At 41.3% G+C, this 13,260-nt stretch overlaps 1 protein-coding gene across 1 annotated transcript in view; it reads left to right on the forward strand.

Annotated features, from left to right (window-relative positions):
• The first annotated feature begins 922 nt into the window (after positions 1–922).
• Positions 923–13,260, forward strand: part of LOC136155181 (ankyrin repeat domain-containing protein 26-like) — a 63,639-nt gene continuing 51,301 nt past the window's right edge. The window contains exons 1-6 of the mRNA XM_065917052.1: positions 923–1,078; positions 3,625–3,739; positions 3,904–4,077; positions 8,402–8,508; positions 10,096–10,233; positions 11,489–11,556. Coding sequence (XP_065773124.1) covers positions 1,071–1,078; positions 3,625–3,739; positions 3,904–4,077; positions 8,402–8,508; positions 10,096–10,233; positions 11,489–11,556 — 610 coding nt within the window. The 5' untranslated portion in view covers positions 923–1,070. The remainder of the gene's footprint in view (positions 1,079–3,624; positions 3,740–3,903; positions 4,078–8,401; positions 8,509–10,095; positions 10,234–11,488; positions 11,557–13,260) is intronic.

Genomic DNA, 13,260 nt, shown 5'->3' on the forward strand with positions numbered 1-13,260 from the left:
TTCTGTCTCTGGGTTGGAAAGGTCCCCTGGAGAATGGAAAGGCTACCCACTCCAATATTCTGGCCTAGAGAATTCCATGGAGTGTGTAGTCCATGCCTTAGCAAAGAGTCAGACAAGACTGAGCGACTATCACTTTCACTTTTCATGCTTTTTATAAATGACCTTTATTGAGGATATTTCTATTTTATTGTATTTTTTTAAAATCATGAATGGGTTGTGAATTTTGTCAAGTGTTTTTTCTGCATAGTCTTACTTTTACTTCTTACTTGAATGCTGGTAGATTTGCTCTTTGAATCCATTTGGTCCTAAGCTTTTAGCTTTGGGGAGGTTTTTTTTTTTTAAATAATATTTGAATCTTCTTATTTCTTATTGGAGTGTTGAGTTTTTCTACTTTTTTTTGTTTTAGTCTTGACAGATTGTATGTTTTTCAGAATTTATCTAGGTTTTCCAGTTTGCAATTGTTCATCAATAATAATGGTCCCTTATGATTATGCTTCTTTACTTCTAAGGTATGTGTTGTAATGTCACTTTCCTTTCTGTTTCTTTCAGTTTCCTCTCTTTCCTTCTTACCTTAGGTAAGGGTTTATTGATATTGTTTGTTTCTTTCAAAAAATGCATTTCCAGTTCTTGCACATGCACACTGGGCATTCTGGCACACGGGCAATGTGTTTAGAGGTGTCGCTTAGCGACGGTCATTGTGATGTAAGATTCCAAACCGTTGAGCTTCCCAGCTGGGAGGTTGTGGCGGGACGGCTCTGGCTTACCTCTAGTGCTCGTGTTGGGTTTAGGGGACTGCGAAGAGCCGAGGGGGAGTTGAGGTGTGTTTGGAGTCTGTAGGCTCTGCGATGAAGAAGCTTTTTGGCTTCAGGAGTAAGAAGGGCCTGTCACCCTTCAGCTCCTCCATCAGCCTGGGGAGAGACAGAGGTCATCGTAAAACCAGCTTCCAGCCCAGGTACCACATCCGAGACAAGGACCTCGGGAAGATCCACGAGGCTGCCAGCGTGGGCAACGCAGCCAAAGTGCGGCAGGTCCTGTTGCTCGGAGAGAGTGTCCTGAACGAGAAGGACAAGATGAACAGGTGAGCGGGGAGGGAGGGCCTGGCAGGGGTCCCTCCTGGGAGTCTCCCCTCCAGAGCTCACAGACACCTTTGTGGGATCCAGCGCCCCACAGCCTTGATAGGCTGCAAAAGCCTTAGTTACTTTCGGACCTGCTGATAATTCCCCTTGTAGAGCACTTTACTGGTCGTTTTAAAGTTATTTAACTGAATGTCAGTAATCACAGAACTGAAATAAAACATGAATAGCATCTTTTTTTTTCTTCTTCCTCTTCCTCCTCTTCATTCGTTGTTATGCATGCGTTAACATGATCTCCTCTTGAGTAAGAGCTCTCAAGTTCTATAGCCCTCAAGAAATCTTCTGGAACTCCCTAGCTCTCACATTGTTTTTCTCATGTGGTTTATGAAAACTCTTCTTCCCGTTGATCATCCATTATGGATATTGGCAGTGGACAGGTTTTTGATGTTGTCGGCATCTTATTTTTAATGTACACATTTTTATACCATAATGGTATATATTACAGAAAACTGCATAGTGAGAAAATAATCTCCATGGCAGGTCAACTTCTGGATTAAAAATTCTTCAGATACAGTGCAGTATCTGTTTTATATCAGTGTACGCTTATGTGTATATGTTCCTTGCTGAAGGACCTTAGAAGACAGCTTTGAAATAGGAAGCTGGCTGTGTCCTTGCATAGGAGGGCATTTTCCTAGGGTATGTGGTCTTTCCATGTTTAAACTAAATAAACAGATCGTGGTTTTAAAGATTTTGGGTTACACATGCTGTCTTTAATTGTTGTGATGAAATTAAAAGTTTTGTGTAGTAGGCAAAGATTTGCCCTTTTAGATATCAAAATTTGCTGGTGACATTTTCTATCAGAAAAGATAAATTATGTGTAGATGGTGTAGACATAACCTGGTAACTATTTAGATAAAAGTAACTAGATTTTTTTTATCTCGCCAAAACGTTTCAAATGGAGTATGGATCAAAAATTTTTAACACACAGGATGAGAAAAGTACCAGAAGAAAACTGAAATTCCTATTTATACATTTTTTGCATACTGACCAAGACCTTCTTTTTTTTCTAGTTGTACTGGTTATTAACCTTAATATTTTTTTAATTAGATGGTAATTGCTTTCCAATGTTGTGTTGGTTTCTGCTGTACAGCCTCATAAATCGGTTGGGAATATACATATATCCCACCCCAAGGACCTTTCTAAGAGTGATTTCAAAGGCAAGAAGTGTGGAGTTTCCTGGGTTTCGGCACCAAAAAACAAAAAGAAGAAAAACAGAAATCTGCAAGTTGATTTAGCAACCCCCCAAATTTGATAATCTCTGTAGAGCAAGCTGTCTGTAGGGAAGTCAGATGAGCAGGCAGAGCTTGTCTTTCTGGCACTCATAGGAATGTGGCACAGATAAAAACAATTTGTCACTTTCAATTTAACTTAGAATTTTTTGTGAAGATTGGTATCCCGTGACAACTTTCAGCCTTTTCAGAAGTCAAGGGAATCTTGGGAATTTCCTGGCCGTCCAGTGGTTAAGACTCACTGCTCTGGGCCCAGGGTTCAATCTCTGGTGAGGGAACTAAAATCCTGCAAGCTACAAGGATATATTTTCCAACATGGGAAATATAGTTAATATTTTATAGTCACTTTAAATGCAGTGTAACCGTTCACAGTTGGGGATCACTGTGTTGTGCACCTGTATTATATAATAATATATAATATGCATCATCTCTAAGAAAACTTAGATGAAAACCCCTCATGGTTATTAGACAACCGGAAAGAGGAGAAATGAACAAACAAAAATGCTACAATTTACGGTTGTAAAGCCTGTGAATTATAAATTATATTTCAATGTCAGAGACGTTAACATGTGAGAAAATAAACATATTAGAATCATCGAAGTACAATATTGTCTCTAATCCTCTAAACATATCTGCAAAGGAGGTGTAATGTCCTTTGACTTCATTCAGATGTTGTCCTTGTAAGATAGTAGCAATAGTAGTAAGTATGATAATATAATCTAACAATTACTAGCTGTTATCTGTGCCGGGAACAGTTCCAAACCCTGTGCATGGGTCTGATTTAAGCATCGCAGTGCTGTCCTGTGAGATAACCACTCCTCTCTCTCCATTTTGTTGGTGAGGAAATTGAGGTACAGAGAGGGTGAGCGACAGCTAATAAGTGACAAAGTCAAATGTAAGCTCAAGTTGAGCTGAATCTCAAGGTCTCGCGCATTCTATTCAAGTAGACTGTTCTTTCATTACTGTGTAAGAGGAGCTGAACCCACTCCAGTGTTCTTGCCTGGAGAATCCCAGGGATGGGAGCCTGGTGGGCTGCCGTCTATGGGGTCGCACAGAATCAGACACGACTGAAGCGACTTAGCAGTAGCGGCAACAAGAGGAGCTAAATGAATAATACCCTGCTCTTTCTCCAGAAGAAAACGAAATATTTGTTTTAGAGGGATACAAGTACTATGCTGTTGAGTGTTTTCAATCACACAAAGAGTTGTTTGTTTTGAAACAGCTACACCACATTTTCCTAAGAACTTGTCTTGCTTTTGTAGGACTGCCCTCCACTTGGCCTGTGCCAATGGCCATTCAGCGGTGGTAGCTCTCCTCCTGGAGAGAAAATGCCTGCTTGACCTCTGTGACAGTGAAAACAAGACCGCGCTGATAAAGGTATGGGGCAGCGCGAACCATGTCCACATGAGATGGCTGTGATTTAACTACTGAGACTAACAATGAATTCATCTCGTTGAAATAGAGGGAACTGGTGAACTTGTAGACTGTTTACTGTGAATTCCTAGAACTCACACTCTTGTTTCTTGGCACAACGCTGACAGGCCGTAGAATGCCAAGAGGAGGAGTGCGCGACTCTCCTGCTGGAGCAGGGCGCCGACCTGAACGTCAGGGACGCCAGTGGCAACGCCGCGCTCCACCACGCGGTCCTTTGCCAGAATACATCACTGGCAGCAAAGCTGCTTTCCTACAACGCCAATATAGAAGCCAGGAACGAGGTATCGTCAGCTAACTCTATTGACAAAATATTTGCAAAGCATTTTTCTAAACTGTAGTGTTTTATTGATAATAGTATGTAAATAGGTAGACTGAGTAGTGTCCAGCAGGCCCTGTTACCATGGAAACAACTCCAAAGCCAAGTCAGGGGGTGGGTGGAACCTGTCAGAGCCCGCAGAAACGGCAGCGCTGTCTCTCTCAGCCGCCTTCAACCCCAGAAGGAAGATTTTCCCACTAGAACGTGCTCAGGAATGGGTGGTCGGCTCAAGTCCTACAAACACTGAAGGCCTGGGAGAGTGAAGTGATGTGGTGGGTGGCTGCTTCCAGGGGCTCAGGGAATGGGCGCAGCTGCTGGGGGAGGGCTGGGGGTAGGAGGAAGGAGAACCAGTGCTCAGCAGGGGAAGCTGGGGGATGCAAGTGGGCCGGGGAGGCAGCAGGCCTGGAGCCCTGAGCCCTCCAGGACCCCTGTTCTGAGATCCGGTCAAGTGGGTCAGGTCATGTTTGACACCAGCCAGGGCGTTCACTTGTGCTGGTGACCACTTGGTTCGCCAGGTGCACAGCTCGGGTCTCCCACTCTCAGCCCTGGGGGGCTGCTCGGCGGGGCTGCAGCTGAGTGTGGGGAGCTGGTGATGGTGAAGCTGTCCCTCCTGCTCTTTCTCCTGTGGCTGCAGCCCCGCCAGGAGCTGCAGAGAGAGCTCCCCCACTCTCACAGCTGGGCGCAGTTTTCCTTGCTTGGAAGCTCCAGCCCTCCCTGAGTGAAAATATTTTGAAAGCACTTGATTGTCTAAGATGTCACTTTAAATCACGATATTGCTCAAGAAGCATTAGAGAGCAAAGCGTTCTTTTTGGTTTATGGCAGATATTTGTGATAACAGCAATTGTTAAAGGTAAAACTTTTTCCAAGTATTTTTCCCTCACTGAAAAAAATTTTTTTTTCTAATTAGTCTAAAATAACACAGTAATGCAAAATTTGCCTTGGAGACAATCTTAAAACTCAAACAAGCATTTGACAACATACTAGAAATGTTGCTGTTGTTAGCACATTCCAATTTTATGAAAAAATGATTTATATAAAAATGATTTCTTTCTCATTGCCCAAGGCTTCAGAGGCTAAGAGGAAAGGAAAAAGAGCGAGCAGGTGAAAAACGCAGATCAGGCTGTAATTTTGGCTGTTGGGGAAATGCCAAGAAGAGGGTTTTTTTTTTTTTTAATATGTATTTGGCTGTGCTGGGTCTTAGTTTCGGCATGCAGGCTCTAGTTCCCTTATCGGGGATCGAATCCAGATCCCCTGCACTGTGAGCGCTGGGACCCAGCCACTGGGCCACCACAGAAGTCCTGAGGTTTTGGTTTTGTTGTTTTCCCCCTTCAGTTTGTATATTTTGGTAAGGTGCTTTTCAGTTTCAGGTGTAATAGTTGTTATTTTGAGAAAGAGATTGAATGAGTTGGAGACTTGCCTAGGTATCAATTTTAGGAAGACTCTGCAGAAATCAGATCAGCAGTGAAAAGGCGGTGATTAAGTTGGAAAGAAGAGAGAAGAACCAATATTGAACAGAAATATTATCCTATTCTGGCAGAAACAGCCAGTTAGATAAGAGTCTAGACTCTGCTCTCAATCTAGAAGGTCTTGATGGAAAGGAAGGGGTTTATAAAAAATGAGATCCGGTTGCCTTTTGTGTTTATTAGTCCCTGTTCTACCATTATTTACCCAGGAAAATTTAATTGTTTTGATGACTCTTGCCTCTTACACTTTTCTTTTTTCTTCAAATCCTCAAGTAAGAGAAGGAATTGGCCATGTGGGTTAGAGACGAGACTGGAATGTTTGCTGGGCTAATTCTCAGCTAGATTGTACTGGTGAAAACCACAATCTATTGGGAAAGTTTATAAAAAAATTTACAAACCTAGGCTGTTCCCTGAAGATTTTGATGGAATAAATCGAGGAAGGCCTGGACTTGTGTATTTAGAAATATTTCCTTGAGATTCTGATAGGATCCTTGGTGAAGAACTATGGAGTGATTAAGTATAATTTCTAGTGCACCTGTGTCAACAATAAGTAATCTATAGAAGGGTTGGCGTTTGATCAATGCTAGCTACTTCCGTCAGCTCCCTCCTTTGCAGCAATATTAGCCTGACTTTTTCCTCTGCCTCTGTGATTGAGAAGTTAAAAGGAACATTTTTGGCAATATCTATTGGCTTGAGTGATATAACTCCTTTTTCTTCCAACCACTAATTATTCAGTGACACTCCAAGAGTCTTTAGAGATTTGCTCATGGCCAAGTCACTTCATCTGTAGAGTCTGACCCTTTAAGAATTTTACACCTTCTGTTACCAACCAGGTCATTAGGTCAACAGATGTTTGTTAGCAACAGGGTTTTCCTGACCGCGGTAACGGTAATTCATGAGCCTTCTTTTGGTGTCAGCAGGACAGACTCTTGCAGTGTGTCTGTTAGATTTGCTGAGTCCTGGCATAAGCGAGAGGACAAACATCAAAAACCCATGAAGTTAGTACAGATGGGGATTGTTTTAATCATTTAGTTTCAGCAGTCTTAGGAACTCATTATCCATTTGGTTAATAATCTGGGAGAATTCTAGAAAGAGATTGTAGTTTTAACAAGCAGTGGAAACATTCTTCAAGTGGGAATTTTGTCTTGTTTTTTAAATTTATTTTAATAAAATTATGAGTCAATAGCAATTTTTATTACATGTTGAGACCACTTTTCTTGTGAAACACATGATACTCAAGAAAAAAAGCTTTCACATACAAATATTTGCTTTATACCCACCTGTTTGGAAACAGCAAAACGTAAAAGCACAAATGGGCTACAGACCAAATGTGGTCCTTGGTTATGTTTAGCTTACCTAATTCCACAAACTGAGTCAACATTTAAAATTTAGGAAACTCATGCAGATGTCTGCATTTCAGGCTTCTCAGAGACCCAAATCTGGTCCCCCTTGAGCCCATTCTACTGTTTGATCTGCATGTGGAGGCCTCCCCTTCTGTATGGGGCGTGTGTTTGCGGGTTTGCCAGCCTCACCTGGCTTTTTCACTTAGATCACCAGGTTTCCCTCTCCAGAAGCATCTGAGTTTCCAATTCTTGATTTATAGTTTATTTTGATAACTATTTCAAAGTTTTAAAGACAGTCTAATTAATCTATAATTGATTCCATATTTTAAAAGAATCTCTTAAGGATGGGATTGAATTTTTCAAATTAGAATTTTTAAGTTGGTTGTGGCGGTTTCACACTGAATGAGTCTTCCAGACACACAGGATTATGAGAGAGAGCATGGGGAGAGTTCACGGAAGAGCAACTCCCCGAGAAAATGCTGAGTGCATATTTATTGGTAACTTATCCTGTAATCCTTCACTAAGAGCCGTAAAGCAAGACAGAGACCAGAACTCAGGGATTAAGGAAGCTTCCTCCTGGAGGTCATCACATGAGAGCCGTCAAGAAAGGTCTTTGAAGATAAGCGTTGTTGTTCTGCATGAAACAGCATCTAGCTAATGCTGACCTGTCAGTTTAACTTAAGGGCGGGGGAAGGAACAAGCAAAGGAGAATGAGTAAGATTAAATTTCCGGAGACTTTGCTGAGAAAGCCGAGAAACATGGTGCCCACAGTTGGTTTTTTTGGAAGAAAAGAAAACAACCTTTCTCTTTGCATGTTCATGTAGAGGATAACATTCCCATTGGAATGGCTCTGAACATCATGAGGTTACTCTTGGTCATCCTTGGATAGGTTATGCATGCCACAGATAATATGATGTATTCCTGCCTCAGCGTTGTTCCTAAAATATGCAGCTACTGAATCAAGTAGCTAATTGATTCTCTCTGGAGGAGTGTTGAGACTAGTAATAGAGCAAGTAAATACTGCAATATTCCTGATAAATACTATGATAAAAGCAAAGATCCTTGGAACCAGTAAATGTTGAAAGTGAGTTTTAGAGAATGACTCTGTGGTTCATCTTTGGAAGAGGAAGAAGAGGAGCATTTTATTCTTTACCTTTTCAAAAGACATATTTGGCTGCTCTGGGTCTAGTTGTCACATGTGGGATCTTGAGTTTCGGCATGTGGACTCTAGTTCCCTGACCAGGGATGGAACCTGGACCCCCTGCTTGGGAGCTCAAATCTTAGCCCCTGGACGCCCAGGGAAGGCCAGGAGGAGGAGCATGTTGAAGAGATAGAAGTCGCGCCGGGGCTGAGGAGGAGGGACTCCCGTTTATTTGCTTTCTGAATTATATGTTTAAGTTCAGAGAATCTATTGCATGATTTTCAGTTCAGTTTAGAAATAGGTTAACTGGGTACATTCGAAATGGTTTTTCCTGTTTTACAGGATGACCTCACACCACTATTATTGGCCATAAATGAAAGGAAACAGCAAATGGTGGAATTTTTAGTAAAGAAAGAAGCAAGTGTACACGCGGTTGATAAGATGAAAAGGTACAGTTGTTCTTTTTCTTTTTAAAAACTTTAGTGCTGTTCTTGGGTGCTAACATCAAGATAAAGATTAAATTAAAAAGGTTTCATTTGTGATCAACACTTTATCAGTTAGGTAGAAAACCATTTATTCTGACTGGGAGTCGTGAAAAACTATATAGCAGGGATATATAGCAGGATTCCTATTCCTTTATAATATTGAGTGATGTCATATGCAACCTGTTCTTTTCTCTGGTTGATCTTTTAGAAGCTGAGGGATTTCATACTAGTTTCATTAGCTTTATACTATATGGATTCTGCTTTTTAGTTTACCTTATGACAGTATCGAATTTCTTAATTCTTTTATAATGATTGTTTAACCTCTACTTTGTGTATATTTTTCCTTAAAAGATGCACACTAAACATAAAGGACTTGATTTTGTCTTTTGGGTGACTCTTTGCTTTCAATTACTTTCTTTGAAAAATACTGATGTTATTAGATTGCAGAAGAGTCCTTCACAGTTTAGTGACTAAACAACAACAAAAAGTGATTAGTAATCACTGTCACCAGATACTGTGGGCTCATCAGTTTTTATCCCTTTTTATTTCTAGTACATTTTGATGTTTTCATTTTAAGTGAAGGTAGAAGGAAGAATGATAGGTTTAATTGGATAAACAGTTGCTTCAACAAAGATAAGTCAGAGGTGGATGATACAGATGAAAATGATGGGCTTTAGATTCAGACTGGGTTCAGCTCCTAGCTTTCCTCCCTATTAGGGTTATGACCTTGGCACATTACTTATCATCAGCAAATAAGTTTCCTTATACAAAACGGCAAATAGTAATGCATCCTTCAAAGGTGTCTGTGCGTATACATAGTATTTCATTTAGTGAAGAGCACATGCTTGTCCACATCATTAAGTGCCACGGTGACTATTTTTATTTCCATTATTGTTAATATTTTTGTTTTAAGCCAGCAAATAGCCTTTGCTTAACCCACCCTGTAGCTGACTTTGAAGCATAATATATCAGACTAAGGAGGAAATGGGGGATTCGTTCCTTAAATACTCACCTCCCTCAGATAAGTGACCTCAGCACAGTTTCTTGTCCATCAAGGACTTTGATATTATTTTTGAAAAGCATTTATTTATTTGACTGCCTGGGGTCTTAGTCGTGGGAACTCTCAGTTGCAGCATGTGGGATGAAGGTCCCTGTCCGGGGATGGAACCTGGGCCCCCTGCCTTGGGAGCCTGGAGTCACAGCCCCTGGTCCACCAGGGAAGTCCCCATCAGGGACTTTTGACATAGTAAGTGCTGCTCCGTGCCATCCCAGCAGGACAGGAGGCTGCTTTTCCGTCGCTTCATTTTAGCCTTGGAGGTCGTTTACAAGGATGCACACTTGAGCGTGTAAATGGCCAGCGGGGCAGGAGGCTGCTTTTCCGTCGCTTCATTTTAGCCTTGGAGGTCGTTTACAAGGATGCACACTTGAGCGTGTAAATGGCCAGTCCTTCACGGGAGGGCAAGGTGTCTCCTCGGTAAAGCACACCAAACGAGCTGTTTCTGTAAGTTCCCTCAGCTTCCTGAGGGTGACGCCGTCTCTCTGTTCTTTTAGAACCGCCCTCATCCTTGCTGTCAGTTATGAGTCTGTGAGTGTCGTCAGTCTTCTCCTTCAGCGAGGTGCTGACGTCTTTTCTCAGGATGTCTTTGGAAGGACTGCAGAAGAATATGCTGCTCTTCGTGGTTTTAATACGTAAGTGTTCACATTAAAACGCCCGTGATCACTAAACTGCCCCAAAAAGAATTTTAACTGTCATTTGTTACATGACCAGTGAGAGTTTTCTGTTCGGTGCAGGCAGCTTCTATCCTGTGGGGGCACCTTTCCTTAGGTCATAGGTTCCCTGTCATCCTTCCCAGAGTAGTGGGTGTCAGCTTGCCTGAGATTCCATGGTTACATGGAGGGTTGGCCCCTCATGGGATCTGTTTCCTGCAATAATGAAAATCTTCCAAAGGATTTATCTGCCTCAACTGTAAATGTTTTCTGAGTCTGTCTCACAAGGAACCCATTCACCAGACCTCCTTAAATCTCAAGTAAGTTAGTTCGGAGAGGAATTCAGAGAGGTAAGACCTGCCTAGGACTTGCCAGTATCCACTGTAAGAGTAGGGTTATGTCTTCCACGTGAATCAGAGATGAACATGGAGATTAAGCATCATTGTCAGAAAGATCTGCTGGTTGAGAGTTTGAGCAGGTAGAGAAGGGAGAGTAGTGGTCCAGGCCAGGTCTTGATTGTGATTAGTTTTCTGTGCTTGGTGTGTTTAGCTACAGTAATGGGGGATAATTATGTTACCTCATGTAGTGAGTTCATATTTTATAAGTAAATTTAGGTACAAATTATATAAGAGCTGAGATTCCCTAAATTACAAACCACAGAGAACACTAATCACCATAATTAATAACAGTTTCCTGAAACCCTTGAATGCTAAACATATAAGAAAACACACATTGGTTTTATTTGGAATTCCAAAGTAGTTCCAACAATAACGTTCAAGAGCAAATTATTCCATTCTTTGACTGTTTCTGCAAGCATTCTGGGGATATATTATCTCATTAACTCCTCTTAATCCCCTTGTGAAATAAGGCAGTAAGATCCCAGTTGTGTAGAGGATGACTTTGAACTCAAGGGAAGCAATTCTCTCAGAACAAAGAGCAGTTGGTTACAGAGCTAGGATTTGCGAGTTGGAAAGAGTTTTCGTATGCCAAGCTAAATCTAGTTAATCTACTGAGCTCTATTGCCCTCAGTTCATGACTACGTCATCTTCCTTTTCTTTCTCCTTTAAATACATGCTAAATAAAACTTGGTAGAAATTAGAAACTTGAAATGTATGGGACAATTGTAGTTTTGATATTATCGCTGACATTGTCTGAAATAATCTAAGAATTTAACATATTTGGTAGTTTTTTTTCATATTAGTGTTAAAATCTTATTTATCACATTTTTAACACATAGCATCTGCCAACTGATCTCTGAATATAAAGAAAAGAGGCCTAAAACTCCTCCCGAAAAGAGCAACCCAGGTACGTCATCTGATCATAATGAATTACTCTTGGTGATTCTACCGTAGATAAAGTAGGAGTGAGGAAATTTCAATAATGAAAGAACTATGATAAAATTAGTGTAGATTGCATGTGTTCTTAAGTGAATTTCTTAATAGTCTAGCCTTCAGAATTGTTAAAGAAGTTAATTGTAGGTAATTTAACATCAGAGACAGTATTGTCTGAAAAGCATTCCATGTATTTAATTACAGCCCCTAAAATCCTGTATTAGATTTTTATGTACATTACAAAAAATGTTTAAGTTAGTATGATATATATTTCATCTGTAATCCTATTATAGCACATTGACTTCTTATAAAAGTGGAGCTTTAATTTTTACAAATAGTTTGCATTTAGTGAATGAGTAGTTATTACTTACTGTGTAGTGATTGGTCTCATTAAAAAAGTTACCATCGTTTAAACTGGGAACCTCAACAGTCCCTTCCTGGTAGGATAAGAAGTGATAAACAAGAAGAACTGCAGTGCTGAACCAATGTGCAGCATACCAGGAAGAGATTACTTTCGGAAGATACCTTCCAATAGTACAGATCAGAAAAGCGATGCCTCGTTGAGAAGCACCGGTTATTTTGCCTATTGTGTCAACAAGGTCTCTATTACCAATTTTATTCCTCACAGATCCAAAAAGAGTGAGATAGGTTGACTTCATTAGAACCAGATGTTTTCTTCTGTGTGTTGGATAATTGTCATGATAGTATAGTTTTGTAAGAACACCATGTTCTGTTGCCATTATTTAAAAGATGATCATAATAGATTTTCAAATAGATCAACTTGGGACTCTGCAGATTCTAATAAAAGAAGCAACGCACTTCACATGGGCAAAAACACCACCGTGTCCCCCGATGTGGCATCTAGCACATTGTCCAAGCTCTCTGAGAACTCCTTTAAACCTAGTTCACCTCTGTCTAATCAAAGGGGGCTTCCCAGGGGGCTCAGCAGTAAGGAATCCGCCTGCCAGTGCCAGAGATACGGGTTCCAGCCCTGGATCGGGAGGAGCTCCTGGAGAAGGAAATGGCAACCCACTCCAGTATTCTTGCCTGGGGAGTCCCATGGACAGAAGAGCCTGGTGAGCTACAGTCCATCGGGTCACAGAGAGGCGGACACGGCTCAGTGACTGCACAGCGACAACATCCACCAAAGAACTTCTGTAGGTTGGTTTTACCCGTTAGCGGCGATACAGAGATGACACAGGGTCTTGGTCTTCAGTATGCTCAGAATAGAATAGAGTTGCCCCTGGTTAATTTCTATAGTTTTTGAACAGAGTTTTCAAAGAAAACATTCTTATCTATTTGTTCATTTGTTCACCAAAAAGATAACTTTCAAGTGTCTTTTATGTCCTAAGCATTGTTCTGATGTCACAGGGTGCAAACATTTGAAAGTCACTGCTCCTGCCCTCCAGGCTCAAGCTTGCAGTGCTCCTCTCCCCGTGGAGTCACTGCACGTGAGTCATCCCTCCAGCATCAGATCATGATGATGCATGGGAAACGTTGTCCAACAGCACCAGAGTCCATAGCTTCCTCTCTCCTTCCCTCCCTCCCCTTATTCATCAGCTTAGGGTCTGATGACGAATGCCTTCCAAGCTGAAAAAGCATGATTTCTCTCAACCTTTGCCATATAATGGGGAGGATTGATGTAATGATTGCCCTCAGTAGAACACAGCACTGTTTG

This window comes from Muntiacus reevesi, unplaced genomic scaffold (genome assembly GCF_963930625.1).
Source record: "Muntiacus reevesi unplaced genomic scaffold, mMunRee1.1 SCAFFOLD_186, whole genome shotgun sequence".
NCBI lineage: Eukaryota > Metazoa > Chordata > Mammalia > Artiodactyla > Cervidae > Muntiacus > Muntiacus reevesi.